General features: G+C 38.7%; 2 protein-coding genes across 2 annotated transcripts in view; both read left to right on the forward strand.

Annotated features, from left to right (window-relative positions):
- The window catches only part of MFSD12 (major facilitator superfamily domain containing 12), a 104,093-nt gene extending 89,927 nt beyond the window's left edge, over positions 1-14,166 (forward strand). The window contains exon 8 of the mRNA XM_044055459.1: positions 13,571-14,166. Within this exon, the coding sequence (XP_043911394.1) occupies positions 13,571-13,656 (86 nt within the window). The 3' untranslated portion in view covers positions 13,657-14,166. The remainder of the gene's footprint in view (positions 1-13,570) is intronic.
- RBM19 (RNA binding motif protein 19) overlaps positions 1-18,558 on the forward strand; it is a 1,836,515-nt gene that overhangs the window by 740,274 nt on the left and 1,077,683 nt on the right. The gene's annotated exons all lie outside the window — the stretch shown is intronic.

The following is an 18,558-nucleotide window of genomic DNA, read 5'->3' on the forward strand; positions in this document are numbered from 1 at the left end:
CAACATAGGACAGCTAGAAGTCTGTTTTAAAGCAAATGTATGCACATCTGATCCTTGTCTGTGTAAGTAATCCAAGATAGAGATAATCCCAAGCTTTTAATGATGGACCTTGAATTTGTACCCATTGATATGTTTGGGACCAAAGGAAGACAGGTTTCATTGTTCTGCCTGAGATGAGAAGCAAGGAAAAATGTGGATGAACATTAACAGACTGCATTACCATGAGGTGGAAGTACCTTAGAAGTGGTTACAAACACTCTTCTTACATCATACACCTGTGGTGACATAATATTTGAAGATGTCTACAGATAGGGAATTGCTCTGCTGGTCTTCTACAATAATTTAAAACCCTAACTAAAAAAGTCACGAAAGACTTACAACAGACAAAAGAAAAGGAAGCCTTTAAAGATATGGTAATGTAAACCTAAACTTAACCAAGACAACCCCCAAAACGAAAGTTGATTTATCAGAGTTAGTGTATTAAGACGTAATTTTACAAAAAAAAAAAACTATATTCATTGAAGAATATAAGTTAAATGGTACAGTTCTGAATAGATGAAGACAAAGCAAGAACTCAAAGATAACGCATCTTGCTCCACAGATACGGAGACCTAATAGCACACATCAGTAGCCATGAGACTCTGTACTATTGTAGCACCTCCCATAAGACATTCTGGACACCCAGTCGTATGCCTTCAGCAGGTTCCCAAAATACATTTAGATAATTACTTTAGCCTCTCGTGGCCACTCCAGTGTCTTCTCAGGGTAGAGTTGAGCCATTATTCCAAGGCTAAGAATAAATCTGAATTCTTTCTCCTAAATCAGTGATTTGGCTATCTTTTGAAGATGCTTGTTCAATACTTTGGCATATGTTTTCACAAGTTACCCGATGAGGAGACACCTGAAAGCCTGTAGCTGTGCAAAAGAAGTGATAAGGCAAAGAAGTTCAAGGCAATGTATGGGGAAATATAAAGCTTTACTGTGTGCTCTGTGTGACTGCAACAAGTATATGCCAGTGCCTATCAGGGTGAGGGCATTTAAGGAGGAATGTGCTTAGTGGGCAGATAGTGAGGGCATTCAAGAAGGAATGTGATTCATGGACAGATAGTGAGGACATTCAAGGAGGAATGTGCTTAGTGGGCAGATAGTGAGGGCATTCAAGGGAGGAATGTGCTTAGTGGGCAGATAGTGAGGGCATTCAAGGGAGGAATGTGCTTAGTGGGCAGATAGTGAGGGCATTCAAGGAGGAATGTGCTTAGTGGGCAGATTGTGAGGGCATTCAAGGGAGGAATGTGCTTAGTGGGCAGATAGTGAGGGCATTCAAGGAGGAATGTGCTTAGTGGGCAGATAGTGAGGGCATTCAAGGAAGGATGCGATTCATGGGCAGATAGTGAGGGCATTCAAGGAGGAATGTGATTCATGGGCAGATAGTGAAGGCATTCAAGGAGGATTGTGATTAGTGGGCAGATAGGAAAGCACATTGGTTCCAAGGCAAGATGTCAGATAAAGTACTGATGTAACAGTTCAAGGCTGAGAAGAGTCCTTGGGTATAAGGTAAAGAGCCATCTCCTTGACTGGAACTGTTTTAAGTAAAACTGTAGTTAAATTGCAGTTGAATGAGCCATGGGTGGTCAGGATGTAGGAAGGAAGAAAATAATGAGGCACTTATTAGAATATATTGGCTTTATCTGTAGATTTTGCCCATCTCTGGTGTTTTGGACTTCCAGGGTTCCTTTAAATATGAAATGAAAGTAACTAAAAGTGTTGGAGTTGATATAGACAGACTGCAGAGCTTGACATTCATCCAGCATGTTTTGACATGCTTCACTTATATTCATGCCTGGAGTTGGCACAAAACTTGGGGTTGGGAAGAGGACTTCTGCCACAGATACGTAAAGTTATACTTGCATTCATCTCCAGACTGGGTAACGCGAGTGCTGATGGTCAGTTATAGCCAGAGCCCTGATGCATCCTGACCTAAAGATTGTTAAAATGCATCACCCTACTTATTGTTTACGTGTAGATGGGCTTTGGCAGAAGGAAATTAAGTGCCTGCCACACATCTTTTTGCTTTTTACCTTGTGCATTCAAACTAATGTAGAGCGAGTCTCTTGAAGCCTTACAGAATTGTTTGACAGAAAGGCCTGGTCACACTTTTACCAGCTATTGTAAGAATATAATTTGGGGGAGAACTTTATGTGGTGTGTGAAGGTTTTGCACACTGCCCTAAGCAGCAGAGTGCTGTATAGTTTTGTCTAAGGCTTGACATAAAAAGAGTGTATACTTCAGGTGTCTCTTATGCCACTTGGTCATCTTTTCATACTTCAGGCCTTGAAAATTTAACCTTGGCCAGGCAGACCATTTGGGGCCTTTTCAGAAGTAATATCTAGCCTGGTGCTGATGGCTTAGGTGAGAGCATGTAGCCTGAGGGAAAGGACTGCTTTGGCTGAATAGCATTCTAGTTAAATTTGGAAAATTTTGGAGGTATTGCTCAACATAAGAAAGTATATACACACACACACACACACACACACACACACACACACACACACACACACACACACACACACCATACACACACACCACACACCACACACCACACACACACACACACACACACCACACACCACACACCACACACCACACACACACACACACACTTATACACACACCACACACACACACACACACACACACACACTTATACACACACACACACACACACACACACCACACATACACATATACACATACCACACACACACACACACACACACACACACACACACACACACACGCACCATTTACTCCTGAAGTGGAATCCAGAAACTTGGTCTCTATCAAGTGGCATTTTGTGCCTATCACTTTCTAAACCTAGCAGCCCTGGCAGGATAGGTAGGTAGGTCAGCTTCATTAATGCCATGATTTAAATGCCTTTTACAGTGGTAACCATGGATCATCCTTTCATTGTGCTGCTCATCAGTAAACTTCAGCTACTAGTACTGACATTAAAAATATTGAAAAGTTAGCATGGCATGAGTGCCCTTTTTGGTTCAGTCTCATAGGGGTTTGATAAGAACCAAGTAAGGGCAATTATTCCACTGGAAAGATGTGGTTAGACAAAGGAACTGGGTAGAATTGTGTGGTAGAAACATTCCATTTTACTTTTTGTTTGAATACCTCATGGTAGAGTCTGGTGTCCTCTGTAGGTTTTGTCCTCTGTAGGTTTAAGTGCTTACAGTTAAAACAGTGCAGTGCAGAGTGGAATAAGATTAGGAAATGAAGTAGTGTGATGGGGATAAGTATTCCACAATCATAGGGTCATGTTTTGGTTATACATCTATGGGCTCCATACACAGCTGTTTTATGCTGCCTATTCAGGCAGAGCAAAAGAATAAAATATTGCTGAACATGTGGACCAGAGTTAGTGAAACGGATTGAAAGGGTTTAAATGTCTGGTATAATGTCAGAGGTACCTAATAATGGGAAGGTTCATATGTGTGCAGGTGGATGCAGTGAGACCATCAGCCTTTCATTTACAAGAGCCCGTTTCCAGTCTAACTCAGGAAACCTTGTGATTACATGCGTGTTCATTAGGGAGGAAAAGTATTTACATGAAAGAAGTGAAAGTTCTGCTGATAGGGTTCACCTTCATGGTTTAATATGGTTAGCATATATTGAGATGACTTGTTATAACTTCCATTATGGTGACTACATATTCCAACTGTTGAGTTTAATCAGATTCAGTTTTGGGTGAGAGTTTCTTGATGTATTAATTTTGAAAGTGGTCATCACTTCTGCCTTCATAGTTCTAATTTAGATCACTGTTTATGCATATGTTGCTTATAGTTAAGTCAATGCAAAATCAGTTAAGTTTGTAGCAAAACATTACAGTGTACGATAAGAAAGTAGTGGTGTTTGTGAATTAGTTATCACAATTACTAGTACAGGACACACCTGTACATGTTTCTGTTGAGTACTCATTAAAACTGGAAGTTCAGATGTTGTTGATGTCCAAAATGCAGACAACACCTGAAAAAGGTCAGAGGTGGATCAGGTCTGCCTGAATGTGTGGTATACTGATGAGCAGGTGTATCAGGTCTGCCTGATTGTGTAGTGTACTGATGAGCAGGTGTGTCAGGTCTGCCTGATTGTGTGGTGTACTGATGAGCAGGTGCATCAGGTCTGCCTGATTGTGTAGTGTAGTGTACTGATGAGCAGGTGTGTCAGGTCTGCCTGATTGTGTAGTGTACTGATGAGCAGGTGTATCAGGTCTGCCTGATTGTGTAGTGTACTGATGAGCAGGTGTATCAGGTCTGCCTGATTGTGTAGTGTACTGATGAACAGGTGTATCAGGTCTGCCTGAATGTGTGGTGTACTGATGAGTAGGTGTATTAGATCTGCCTGATTTTTGTAGTGTACTGATGAGTATAGGATTTCAGTTAGTTACATAATGTCCCGTGTAGCTGTTTCAGCATTGCTTGAATGTGTATACATCATAGTCTGCCTTCTTTGAGAAGAGTCATTGTAACAGCATGTCATGTTTAACATTATAATTACATGCTTTGTGTTAAGTGCCAGCCGGAAATTGCAAGCATATTGCCTTTTTCTTTCCCTCTAAATTAGCAGCTCTGGTCTCTGCTTCATAGGTAAGTTCTAGGTTAGTTATCTTTGGCAGCCATTTTAAGCCTGGCCAATTTCTCTTTTGGTTTCACATTAGAATACACTGAATATACTGGTATAAGTGTATATTTGGCAGTACCTTCATTACTATAGATCCTGAAGGAGATATCTGGGATTCTGAATATCATTCAGAAGTTTAGGAACCAAAGTAATTTTCACTGTGAAAGGAACTCAAACTCTTCCAGCAACTAAGGTGTTTGTTTCTACTCTGTCTTTCATAGACTACAAACAGTTGTCATAAGAAATTGTCTTAGCATCATCCATAAAGGCTCAATGGCTGATGTTGGTTCCCTTCATCACCTATGTCTGTACATGTAAAGGCCTTGTAAAAACAAGAGAGAAGAGGGTCATGCTTCCTTTGATAAGCAGACTGTTACTTTAAATACTGCAGACTCCAAACCAGTAGTGATCACCATCCCCCCCTAAAAAAACACCTCTGTTCTTGTATAGACTGAACAGACTTGTATGCAATCAAAAATGCAAGCTCAGCAGTTATTTAATTATCCTTCCCCTACACTCACCACGTACCTCTTAAAAGAGCAGCACCATATGGGGGCATATCTGCCTTGGCTAGCTGCCAATTAAATATTACAAACAAAGCAAATTGCTTGAAAATGTGGAAGTCCTCCAGTTACTTGACAGCACTATGTTAATCTCTGGAATTCATCCAAAAGAGAGGCAAAAAAGACCAAATTTGATTGCACCATTGTTGTCCTTGGTCAGCATCCAAGGCTTTGGATATCACTCCATGTGACTAACATTCATGATTTTAGACCATACTGCAACAGTTCAGTGACCTGGTTATCATAGTTAAAAATCTGTTTTAGTATCAGAGGCTGTGTAATGTGCTGCAGATGCAGCTGTGTTAGCAATAATTCATTTAATTAAATGAAAATTGCAAATGTTAACATGTTTAGAAACACTGTGACTTGTGCATCTGCCAAGCAGGCAGCTACTTCCTTGTTTCAGTAGTGAAGTACAAGGCTGATTCATTGACTTCTAGTCACAAGTTTATTTTTTCATATATTATTTTTGAAACAATCAGCATTACTGAATAGTTGCGTTTAGATGTAGTTCATCTTTTATTTGTAATATTAAGCAGTTAGCTGCATTAAAATGTAGCAATTCTGATTTAAAGAAAGACCCGAGGGGCATTAAAATGCACAAATGTTATCAAATTTTAAAATGCATTGGTGTAAAGAAAGGTAGCCACTTATAGCTGTACATAATGCATGGTTGAGTGATTTGCAGCACAGTGTTATTTGCAGACTATAGTATATGATGATCTTTATGGAGACTACTCAAGAGAAATCTATATATTTGTGTTTGCTGTCATTTGCTTTTCTTGTTTCTACATGACATAGTACACAAAACACAAAAAGGGAAATATCAGCTTTTCTTTACTGTTATACCCCTACCGTTCTATCTGTCAACCTCTTACCTCCAGAATCTGGGAAAAATCCACAAAAAAATCAGGGACATTTTTTTAAATATTTAGGTTGACAGAATAGGAGAATGTGAATTAGCATGCATTTTATGAAATAAAAGAAGTCTACAGCTCTAATTAAGTGCAATCCATTCCCTTTTATTCATAAAATCACCAGGTTTTAAAGAGGGCTTAGGAGTGACAGAGCAAAAACTTGAGCCAAAGTCAGTCAGATCCGTGAAACCAGCAGCAGTTGAGAAGTATGAATTTCATACCACTGGAGAAGAAGAATGGATGAGATAGTTGTGGTAGGTGATATACTGGTTGGTGCTACCTTTCAACTGATGTGTCAAACAACCATCTGTGCTGTTGCTACTCATGGACACTAGGTAGTGCTGCTGCTAGGACTGCCACTCAAGTAAAGGTATAAGTAAGTGTTGTGTGATGTACATGTGCCTGCATTGTTGTAGGATTACCTCTACAGTAAAGGTATAAATAAGTGTTGTGTGATGTACATGTGCCTGCATTGTTGTAGGATTACCTCTACAGTAAAGGTATAAATAGGTGTTGTGTGATGTACATGTGCCTGCATTGTTGTAGGATTACCTCTACAGTAAAGGTATAAGTAAGTGTTGTGTGATGTACATGTGCCTGCATTGTTGTAGGATTACCTCTACAGTAAAGGTATAAATAAGTGTTGTGTGATGTACATGTACCTGCATTGTTGTAGGATTACCTCTACAGTAAAGGTATAAGTAAGTGTTGTGTGATGTACATGTGCCTGCATTGTTGTAGGATTACCTCTCCAGTAAAGGTATAAATAGGTGTTGTGTGATGTACATGTGCCTGCATTGTTGTAGGATTACCTCTCCAGTAAAACTGTAAATAAGTGTTGTGTGATATGCATGTGCCTGCATTGTTGTAGGAATACCTCTACAGTAAAGGTATAAATAAGTGTTGTGTGATGTACATGTACCTGCATTGTTGTAGGATTACCTCTACAGTAAAGGTATAAATAAGTGTTGTGTGATGTACATGTGCCTGCATTGTTGTAGGATTACCTCTACAGTAAAGGTATAAGTAAGTGTTGTGTGATGTACATGTGCCTGCATTGTTGTAGGATTACCTCTACAGTAAAGGTATAAATAGGTGTTGTGTGATGTACATGTGCCTGCATTGTTGTAGGATTACCTCTGCAGTAAAGGTATAAGTAAGTGTTGTGTGATGTACATGTGCCTGCATTGTTGTAGGATTACCTCTACAGTAAAGGTATAAGTAAGTGTTGTGTGATGTACATGTGCCTGCATTGTTGTAGGATTACCTCTACAGTAAAGGTATAAATAGGTGTTGTGTGATGTACATGTGCCTGCATTGTTGTAGGATTACCTCTACAGTAAAGGTATAAATAGGTGTTGTGTGATATGCATGTACCTGCATTGTTGTAGGATTACCTCTACAGTAAAGGTATAAGTAAGTGTTGTGTGATGTACATGTGCCTGCATTGTTGTAGGATTACCTCTACAGTAAAGGTATAAGTAAGTGTTGTGTGATGTACATGTGCCTGCATTGTTGTAGGATTACCTCTGCAGTAAAGGTATAAGTAAGTGTTGTGTGATGTACATGTGCCTGCATTGTTGTAGGATTACCTCTACAGTAAAGGTATAAATAAGTGTTGTGTGATGTACATGTGCCTGCATTGTTGTAGGATTACCTCTACAGTAAAGGTATAAATAAGTGTTGTGTGATGTACATGTACCTGCATTGTTGTAGGATTACCTCTACAGTAAAGGTATAAATAGGTGTTGTGTGATGTACATGTACCTGCATTGTTGTAGGATTACCTCTACAGTAAAGGTATAAGTAAGTGTTGTGTGATGTACATGTGCCTGCATTGTTGTAGGATTACCTCTACAGTAAAGGTATAAATAGGTGTTGTGTGATGTACATGTGCCTGCATTGTTGTAGGATTACCTCTCCAGTAAAGGTATAAATAGGTGTTGTGTGATATGCATGTACCTGCATTGTTGTAGGATTACCTCTACAGTAAAGGTATAAATAAGTGTTGTGTGATGTACATGTACCTGCATTGTTGTAGGATTACCTCTACAGTAAAGGTATAAATAAGTGTTGTGTGATGTACATGTGCCTGCATTGTTGTAGGATTACCTCTACAGTAAAGGTATAAGTAAGTGTTGTGTGATGTACATGTGCCTGCATTGTTGTAGGATTACCTCTACAGTAAAGGTATAAATAGGTGTTGTGTGATGTACATGTGCCTGCATTGTTGTAGGATTACCTCTACAGTAAAGGTATAAGTAAGTGTTGTGTGATGTACATGTACCTGCATTGTTGTAGGATTACCTCTACAGTAAAGGTATAAATAGGTGTTGTGTGATGTACATGTGCCTGCATTGTTGTAGGATTACCTCTGCAGTAAATGTGTAAATAAGTGTTGTGTGATGTACATGTGCCTGCATTGTTGTAGGATTACCTCTACAGTAAAGGTATAAATAGGTGTTGTGTGATATGCATGTACCTGCATTGTTGTAGGATTACCTCTACAGTAAAGGTATAAATAGGTGTTGTGTGATGTACATGTGCCTGCATTGTTGTAGGATTACCTCTACAGTAAAGGTATAAGTAAGTGTTGTGTGATGTACATGTGCCTGCATTGTTGTAGGATTACCTCTCCAGTAAAGGTATAAATAGGTGTTGTGTGATGTACATGTGCCTGCATTGTTGTAGGATTACCTCTCCAGTAAAACTGTAAATAAGTGTTGTGTGATATGCATGTGCCTGCATTGTTGTAGGAATACCTCTACAGTAAAGGTATAAATAAGTGTTGTGTGATGTACATGTGCCTGCATTGTTGTAGGATTACCTCTACAGTAAAGGTATAAATAAGTGTTGTGTGATGTACATGTGCCTGCATTGTTGTAGGATTACCTCTACAGTAAAGGTATAAATAAGTGTTGTGTGATGTACATGTACCTGCATTGTTGTAGGATTACCTCTACAGTAAAGGTATAAATAAGTGTTGTGTGATGTACATGTGCCTGCATTGTTGTAGGATTACCTCTACAGTAAAGGTATAAATAAGTGTTGTGTGTTATGTATGTGCTTACATTGTTGTAGGATTACCTCTGCAGTAAAGGTATAAGTAAGTGTTGTGTGATGTACATGTGCCTGCATTGTTGTAGGATTATCTCTGCAGTAAAGGTGTAAATAAGTGTTGTGTCATATGCATGTGCCTGCATTGTTCTAGGATTATGTCTTCAGTAAAGGTATAAGTGTTGTGTCACTTACATGTGCATACATTATTCTATGATTACCTCTTCAGTAAAGGTATAAGTGTTGTGTCATATACATGTGCCTGCATTGTGATCGGATTACGTCTCCATTAAAGGTATAAGTAAGTGCTGTGTCATGTGCATACATTTTTGTCTCTAGCATCACAGGGAGTCTGTGCAGAAGCCAGTCAAGGCCAGAGTAGCTTAATTAAGCTTGCCATTCATAGGCTGTACCCTACTAGTACTTCTGAGTAATCCATTGGCAGAACTTTATAATCTGCCCTTAGTAACTATATTGGTGCTGGAGGAAAGGAACTTGGCAAAGAGGCTTTCCTTGTACAAAGGTGACTGTGGCAAACTGAGGTAATTACAAACCTGCAATACTTCATTTGATTCCAGGGCAAGTTATAGAAGAGATTCTGTGAGGCTGCCCGGGGAGCCTCTGAATGGTTGTTGCCAAGCAATAGTATGGCTTCATACAGCAGATGATTCAGGACTATGCCTGGATGAGCACTGATGTGCACAAGGGAAACCCTGTGAATGTGGTTTACCTAAACATTGTCAAATTCTTCAACACTGCCTCAGCTGAGGTTGGTCAAAAAATAATATGAAAATGTGGTATAAAATGTCATAGTAAATTTAAAACTGGCTAAATTATCTGAGGAAGACTCTGGAAGCTACAGGGAAATTAAAACAGTTCAGCAGTGGAGTATGCGACAGCATTCAGTGCTGAGATCTTTTTCACTTTGTAATTCTATGCTAAATGTTGCTCTAGGGGACATCCAAGGTGGCAGTTGGAATTTAATGTAAATGTAAAATTGTATGAATGTGTTTTAGGGTGGGAATTCTTGATGGGATGATCCTAACGACAGAGAAAGTTCCACAAGGATCAGGTGGTGTAGTGACCTTTAAACTGAATCATATAGTGCTATGTAAAACTGCAGTGGCAAGGACCAGCGGGATGCTTGTTTATGTAGTGCAAGCAGTGTATGCCAGAGATGCTGAGAGCATCCTTTCATTGTGCAAGTCACTGTTAATGACATATCCAGAGTAATGTATGTAGCTGTGGTAACCATTATAAGAAAAGAGGTTAGTCCATCAGAAAAGTGTGCACTGTCACTAGAATGGAGATTGGTATACAGGGGCCACAGTGTGAGCAGAGGGTTAAAGATATGGACATGCACAATTTGGAGCAGAGAATGAAAAAGAGAACATGAACTGGAAGCAATGCATTAATGAAAGTAAGAGGGAGGCATGGAGTTGAAAAGGAAGTGCATGGGGGAGGGGCAGGGACAAGAGGCAGTTGGAATGGGGATGGTTCAAAACCAGTTTGAGGAAAGAGTACATCACAGTGATTGGTAGGGGCCTGTGTAGTGTATTGCATGAAGCAGCGGTCCAGGGTATATCTTTTGAGAATTTCAGATATGCTTGGGACTGAGCAAATATTAGTTGAGCTAAAGGTGGGTGAGAAGAGGAGTTTTGTAAGAGCCATCTGCAGTACTCAAGTGGCCTGTATTTGCGTCTTTGTATGCCTTTTGGAATAATGGAAAAGGCTGTGCTGTAGATATAGATAGGAGATGATGTAAGACATTTACACACACCAGGTAAGGTCTGGATTGGCAGAATGAAGAGTCTTAAGTAGAAGGCATTATCAAATTAGTACTGAAAACTATAGTAATCTCTTTGGTCCGTAGTAAGGAACATTGAAAACTGTCAGAGATATGAGAACAGGCGGTACTAAAGAATGTGTCCTTGTTCTTTATTAAAATGTATTGCTATATTTCTATACTGAATTTAGATGATAAGCTATTTGTATAATATTTCATAGCAAACCCTTCAGTCAGGCTTTTTTTGTCCCACTTATCTGATACAGATCCTCTGTATATGATCCTTGTTAACTCTATATGAACCTGGGAGGGGAGACATGATAAAAGTAACCTTTGGAAAATATTTTTTTTTTTATTTTTGCAAGGAAAATGAAAGCTAAAGACGGGAGAGAACTCTCCAGAACTGGAGGTTTAGTATGCAATGATGTCTCTTGCTGTCATGCTGCATTGTCCTTGTGACCTTAAGATGTATTCTCACACCTCATTGCTAAAATGTTTAGTAGTATGGATACTTACCAGTCTCCAGTAGATGATGTCAAGCTGTGGCAAAGCCTGTATCCACACCCCCTCCATTGTACCAGCATGCTAGCTCATAGTCCATCCTGCTCAGTGTTACTAGCTGCGTGTGCTCGTTGCTGTGTAATAGGTACTTTGACAGACAACAGAGAGAAAACATATGCAATGTGCAGACAGACAGATATGTACAGTGGTCATATAATTCTTGTTAACGTGGTCTTCTCCCATCATAGCTTAGATAAGTGTACTGTGTCTTAATATGTACACATGCACAAACACACACAAAAAACACTTGCATTAGTCTTTGAGGTGTGTACAAGTGGACTCCCACCTCTAGCCCTAACCCTGCAGAGCAGTGGTAAGATGATTTTTTTTTTGTTTCTAACCTGTTTCTCTTACTGATCACTTATACAGGATACTAAGGCACAAAGAAGAGGTATTACAAACTGAAGAAAGACTGGTGTTCACCAGCATACAGAACTGGAGTAGAGCAGATGTCAAGGGTGGTTAAATGTTGATAGAGAAATTTAGGAGTGTGCTACTGTTATATTACAGAGAGCATGTAGCAGCTTGAGTTGGTGACATGTGGGCTGAACTTTGCTTAATCTGTTGGCTGTGTTCTAAGCCACTGTAATTAGGTAAGGAGCAGGGTCCATTGACACCACACTTTTGAGAACACTTTAAGGGAATGTCTGGTATGTTTTTACTACTTGTGTATTGCTGTTAGATTTTACAGCCTGCACCGCTCACTAGTAGTGCAGTCACTGGATGCATTTATATCTGTATCAGAAGGACTAGCTACTCTGAAATTAATAAATGGCACACAGATCTTTAACTGGTGGTAAATAAGTATTTGTATACTTGAGTTCTGTTAATTATCTTATAAACCTGCAGGATGCTGTACATTATAGTTCCAAGTCATGTACGGTTTCCTTCATTTTGACTGGCTATTCCTTGTCACAGTTTTTGCATCATTGAATAAAACCAGTACAACTGTCACGTGTGAAGGATTAGTTGTGATATTTGCAACATATTTAACTCTGCATTGATTGTTATTAAAAATGGTCATTATAACTTTGCACAGTAGACCAGATTCATCAGACCCAAAAACATGTTGCAATGCACTGGAATATATAAAAACAAGCTGTATCTTAATTGTGGCATATTAGTTTACAATTACATTTTTCTGTGTCAGAGCCTGTAGGAGTTTAAATGACACATATGCTGTTTTAGCCTGCATCTAATCTAACAGTACTAGGAATGCAATTTCCACTGTAGATTTTGTACACTTCCATAAATGAAATAAACTGTTCTAACTGCATCAGTCTTAGCTGTGGTGCAGCGGTTAGCGTTGTCACCTCACAACAAGAGGTTCTCCCATTCGATTCTCAGCTGGAGCTCCTCCTGTGTGGAGTCTGCATGTCCTCCCCGCGGTCGAGTGATGTTAAAGACGTGCAGGTAGATGCAAGCGTATGTAGGTGTGCCTTCCTTGAAGGGTGGGCATTGGGCTGGCAACACTGCACTGTAAAAATCTACTGCCATTCATTAGCGGACCGGAGTTCCACTGTGGTGACCCCTAACCGGGAAAAGACGAAAAACATTACTTTTAGCCGTAGCTGTGAATTCTGACTGCTTATACTGTTGAGTACCTTATGTTAATGTATATGATATATTAGTGTGTAGTGTTAATAATGTTAATCTGTATAAGTTCATTTTTGCCATGTGTACTGCCCAGGAATTATATGAAAATGGTTACAAGACAAGTACACTGGCTTATTTGCCAAACTAGAGGAATGAATAAATAAATAACCAAACCATCACTGTTGTTACAAGTTTCTTAATGGGCTGCTGTGCTGGAGTGGACAGAACTCCACAATGTTTTTCAAAAATTGTCTTAGTATGCTTAGCAATATAAGCAAGCAAAGCGAATATATCTTAAACTTTTGCTTCTCTGTTATTGTGGAAACCGTGTACAAGCAATCTCACTGTTGTTGCTAATAATGGATCCATTTCAGAGTTCCTTAATTTTCTTTTTTCTTTTTTTGCAGGTTCACTTTCGATAACAGGGATAACAGCATCCTCTTCTCTTTCGGAAGACAGTGTAGAAAACCAAGGTTATGGAACACTAAATTAGACCACCATGATGGCATGTGATGAATGCCAAAGGCTTAACTACTCCATTTTTACCAGCCTTGCTACTGTACAGAAGGGAATATGGCGCTGCCCACAGTGTAAGGCATTACAACTATGGACCTGTTTTTCATTCCCGAATCTTAGTCTTCTGTGGCATTGCCCCAGTGGGCATTAAACTTTAAGTAATGAGTGACCGTGCTGAAGTTAATGGACAAAGCACAGGATGTCTGAAATGCACTTTAATAGACAAGCAAAAGGATTTTGGTAAACATGAGGAAATAGCCAACTACTTTGTTTTCTTTTTGCACTACTGAACACTAGCCAACCTTGTTACATGATTAGATCTAAACACTAGCCATGTCTTTCACATGATCATATGTTGATGCATTTCATAAGGCCTCTCCCCTCATCTCCCACCTCCATAAGGGAACAGTACTTTAATGTTTCTTGAGATATTTACCAAAATATAATTTCTATGAATTTTTCTAATAAAACAATTTTTTTTTTTCAATGTTACTTTTTCCTTTTTTCATTTATTGTCTTAGTGTTTTGATCAAAATTATTGGTTTTCTTTGGATAGCGAGTGTCAGCTGAAATGTCATCTAGGTGTGGTTTCTGTAGATTTAACCAACTTTTCTCATAATTTTGAAACTTTAGTTTTTAAGTGGCCTTAAAAGTGATCAGTAGTCAGGAAACAAAACTGTCATGCAGTTACGTAGGAATAAAGGAGCATAACAGGACCACAGTAACCCAGTTTGTGGTGCAACACCAGAAGTTTCTTAATGATCGAGCGTAAACTTAAGTGTGCAGGATTCACATGCAAGTATTTTCCATTAAGTTCTCTTCACTTCATCAGTATGAATTTGTTGCTTTACAGACAGGTTACTCATGACAATATGCAAAAGTTATCTGTTAATCGACTAAATGTCGAGGAATGATGCAAGTAAAATTAACTAGTAGATGTTCTAACCAGGGAGGAGCAGAATGAGAGAGAGAGAAATGTGGTACCCAAATGAATGTTTTCATGTTTTAATACTAAAAATTAGACGTTCGGCCCCAAAACGTTTCTTGTGGCACATATAACCCTTTTAGAGGGTATGATGGTAAAATCTAACATGCCAAATGTAATACTTTTCTTAACTTCAAGACTGCTCAACAGATTTCATAGCTTCAACTTTTATGTTTATGCTTGATGAGTATCATCAGTTTCAGTGACCAAGATGTACAAACTCCTGGGACAGTAAGAAGCAGAAGCTTTGGTCTGGTAAAACTTCTTAATACACCATGTGGTGTGTACAACATAGTTTTAAATACATAACATTTATATCTGCCAGCAGGAGTAGACTGGCACTTGTACAAGCTATACAGTTATGGTGTGGGGATATATCCACAATGTTGAAGGGCTAACTGACACGGGAGGCAACCTAGAAACCAGCATGTAAAGAGGACTGTGTCCCTCTTTCAAGGATAAGATTACTTAAATGCAGGCATTTTGTGTACATAGGACGGTTTTCATTTTAAGCTCTATTTCCATTATGTCTAGTGAACCCATGCCTATTCCCTTTCTTTCATGTTTTCATGTATGACTCGGCCCCTGTAATAACTCCTTGTACTTTTGCCGCACATGTCTTTCATTGCACTGTTAGCCTTTGTAAATAACTTCTGTACCAGCCTGACCTGTTGCTCCTTTTATGGACACTAAAAGTAAACAGTAGTCCTGGGGTAAGAGGGGTATGTAGAGATGAAGCCTCAGAAGATGCCATTCTCCTAGTAGGAGTGTACCTAGGCAAAAAAGTGGAGAAGATGGATGTGGTGTCAATTTGCAAGGGCAAATTTACAAAACAGTTTGGAGTGGGCTTTCTTGACTGTAACTGAAGCTTGCACTGTACAGACAAAATTTATCATACAGAAATGAATGCAGATTTATGAAGAAATTTACTGACTTTATCTGAGCTGCAGTTCTGGAAGTAATGGTAATGGTGCAGTCCTCCATCTCTGGAGTAAGCTCTTCTATCTTGTTATTACTCTCTCCTTGAAAAAGGACTTTTCCAGGTGTATTCTATGCTGTCAATCTGGTAGTTATGCCACTTTCTACCTTCTTTGTTTTTATTTATTGTAATGTTATTATCCACTGTTTGCCTGCTGACCATCAGCACCCCACTCTTTCTCAAAACAGTCCTACATGTACCTATTGGGGTGAGGGGGTGTTCGTTGAAATCCGTTGAAGTGTATTTTATGGTGTTAGTGTGCATTTTTGAACAATAAAAGTGTAAGATGTACATTGGAGGTGGCCTTCATTGACCTTGGACAACAACTGGAGTTTTTTGGACTTATTGGTTTGTGATTTCATGACTTCAGGTGTTCCACTTTGAATACTGGTTGCAGTCTGGGTTGGTGAAATGGCTTTTTCCAGGAGACGAGCTGCCTCCCAGGTTACTAATTTGGACATGCAAACACCTTTGTGCCTAAACAGCAATGGTTATGCCGGGCCAAGTAATAGAACATTGATACAAGACTTAAGTAGTCTTGTTAATTTTTATTCTCGATAGAATAATGAACAGAATGGTTCGCTTACTCAGGAAGGAACTATACCCTGTTGTCAGGGAAACCACATTACGGGAATGTCATTTCCGGCTGAACGAGAATGAGGAGGCGTAACAGATGACCGGAACGGAGTTCTTGGAGATGAAATGGCAGAGCAGAGGGTGAATGGCAGAGAACGCCACGAGCATTTGACCGAGACTTGCTTGGAGAATCGTGACTCTGGATGGGGATATTATTTAGAACTGGACTTCAATACTTGGCTTAATTAAAAGGATTTTGTTGTTACCCAACACCTATGCAGTGTAATGAGATGTATTCCGGTATGTGCAAAAAGCTAAAAGAAAAAATGTTTAAATATAGGGGATTGATGGCAGATGATAGTTTTTTTATGTGAATGTTTAAAACACAAGATAGTTCCGAAGGGACTACGTGTTAATAGATTCCCTAATAACATACATGAAGGAACGGAACTTTTTAAAGAATTAGTAAATGTTTTAAATTAATGTGGATTTAATATTATAAAAATAGTTGTGAAGAACAATGAAAAATGTTTGCAGGTGCTGGCAAGTGAAATTCAAGTTTTGAATGATAAAATTCACAAAGACTTACTTTTTGGGGTAGAAGAAACAAAGAAAAAATATGCATATATTTTTAAAGATGTAGAGATGTATGAAAGAAATAATTGAAAAAGGAAGGTTGGTAAGTTAGAAAGAGATCTGAAAGACTAGAGGGATGGAAAAGCATATATAGTAAAGGGAAGTTATGACAAGAGAAATGGAGTATATTTTAATGAAGAAAGTACTGGACATGATAGTTAGGTTGAGACGATGGAAGGACAAGGCAGGGAAATCCCTTTAGAGGTAGACCCACCAAGGAGATCAGAGAGAATAAGAAATTTAGCAGTACAACCGACATATGCACCGATGACATTGAGGGGGGTAGGGAGGCAAGGGAGGGGTCAACAGGGGCCATACTGGAACAACCAGAGGAATTGTGTGCAGCCTATGTGCCCACCCAGGGAACACTGGGAAAGGAGATAAGTGTCACAAATAAATATAGAACAGGGTGTTATTGTTAAGAAAGGGTGTATATATGAGATGGAAAATTTTAAAATTTATAATTATGCAGAAGTGGATATGGATGAAAGACATTTAAACTTTTTAAAAAAGGTTTTAAATTTATTCCAACTAGGAGAGGGAATCTAGCCAGTACTTTGCTGGACACCAAGATGTTTGATTAGAAATTTGAATTTAGCTACTATGTTTGAAGGAGGTACAAGGATTGAGCCAGTGAAAAATAAAAGTATTATTAATCCCCCATTGGTACCGGATTTAGTTAATTTTGAAATAATTGTAAGTAATGACATTAAAGGTTATTATAGAAACGGAAGGAAATGGTACCCTAATAATATTAGTTCGGAAGAAAAGAAAGTTATGAATGAAATTACTAACAATAAAGAAATTAGAATAATGAAACTGGACAAAGGGGGAGGTGGTGTTATAATGCAAAAGTGTGAATATATGGGGAAAATGCTTGAAATATTAAATGTGGAAGGTAGATAATCAAGTATCGCGAAATGAAGTTAACATAGCCTACCACAAGATTGATTTGAGTTTGGAAGATAATCTAATGCAAGGGGCTGTAGACAAAACATTGTATGATTTTTTGAGAGTACCTAAACCATTTATTTCAAGCATATTTGGAATTCCGAAGACACACAAGAACCCCACGGACCCACCAATGAGACCTGTTGTTTCATCTGGAGGGTCCAAAATTGAGCCTCTAGCTATATATGTGGATACAAAGCTTAAACCTTTTTATAAATTTTACCCGCATATACTTATTGATTCGTGGGATTTCCTTACAAAGATTGGAAGCTAACGTATGACGTTGATTATAGGTTTATTACAGTGGATGTTAAAGATTTATTTTCTGTGATTCCACATGAACTGGGGTTAAAATGATTGGAAGAAATGATGATAGAATTTGAATTTGTGGATGGTAGAGAATTCAACTTAATATTAGAAAGTGTAGAATTGATGATGAAAAATAATTTTATATATTTTTAAGGAGAGTTATACCACCAAATCAATGGAATACCGATGGGTGCAGCGTGTGCCCCCCATAGTAGCTAATATAGTATTATTATACTGGGAGAAAAATGTTATTTTTGACTCCAGTATAAGCAGTTTATAAAAGCGTATTTTAGATTTTTGGACGGCATACGTCTGGTTTGGAAGGGGCCTAGAGAAGAAATAGATAATTTTGTAAGATACATTAACCATACTACAGAGTTTTTAGAATTTACATATACAATATGGGATGAACAAGTGAACTTTTTGGATACTACTATATTGAA

Source organism: Protopterus annectens, chromosome 13.part0 (genome assembly GCF_019279795.1).
Source record: "Protopterus annectens isolate FY-2018-M chromosome 13.part0, PAN1.0, whole genome shotgun sequence".
NCBI classification, from domain to species: Eukaryota; Metazoa; Chordata; order Ceratodontiformes; family Protopteridae; genus Protopterus; species Protopterus annectens.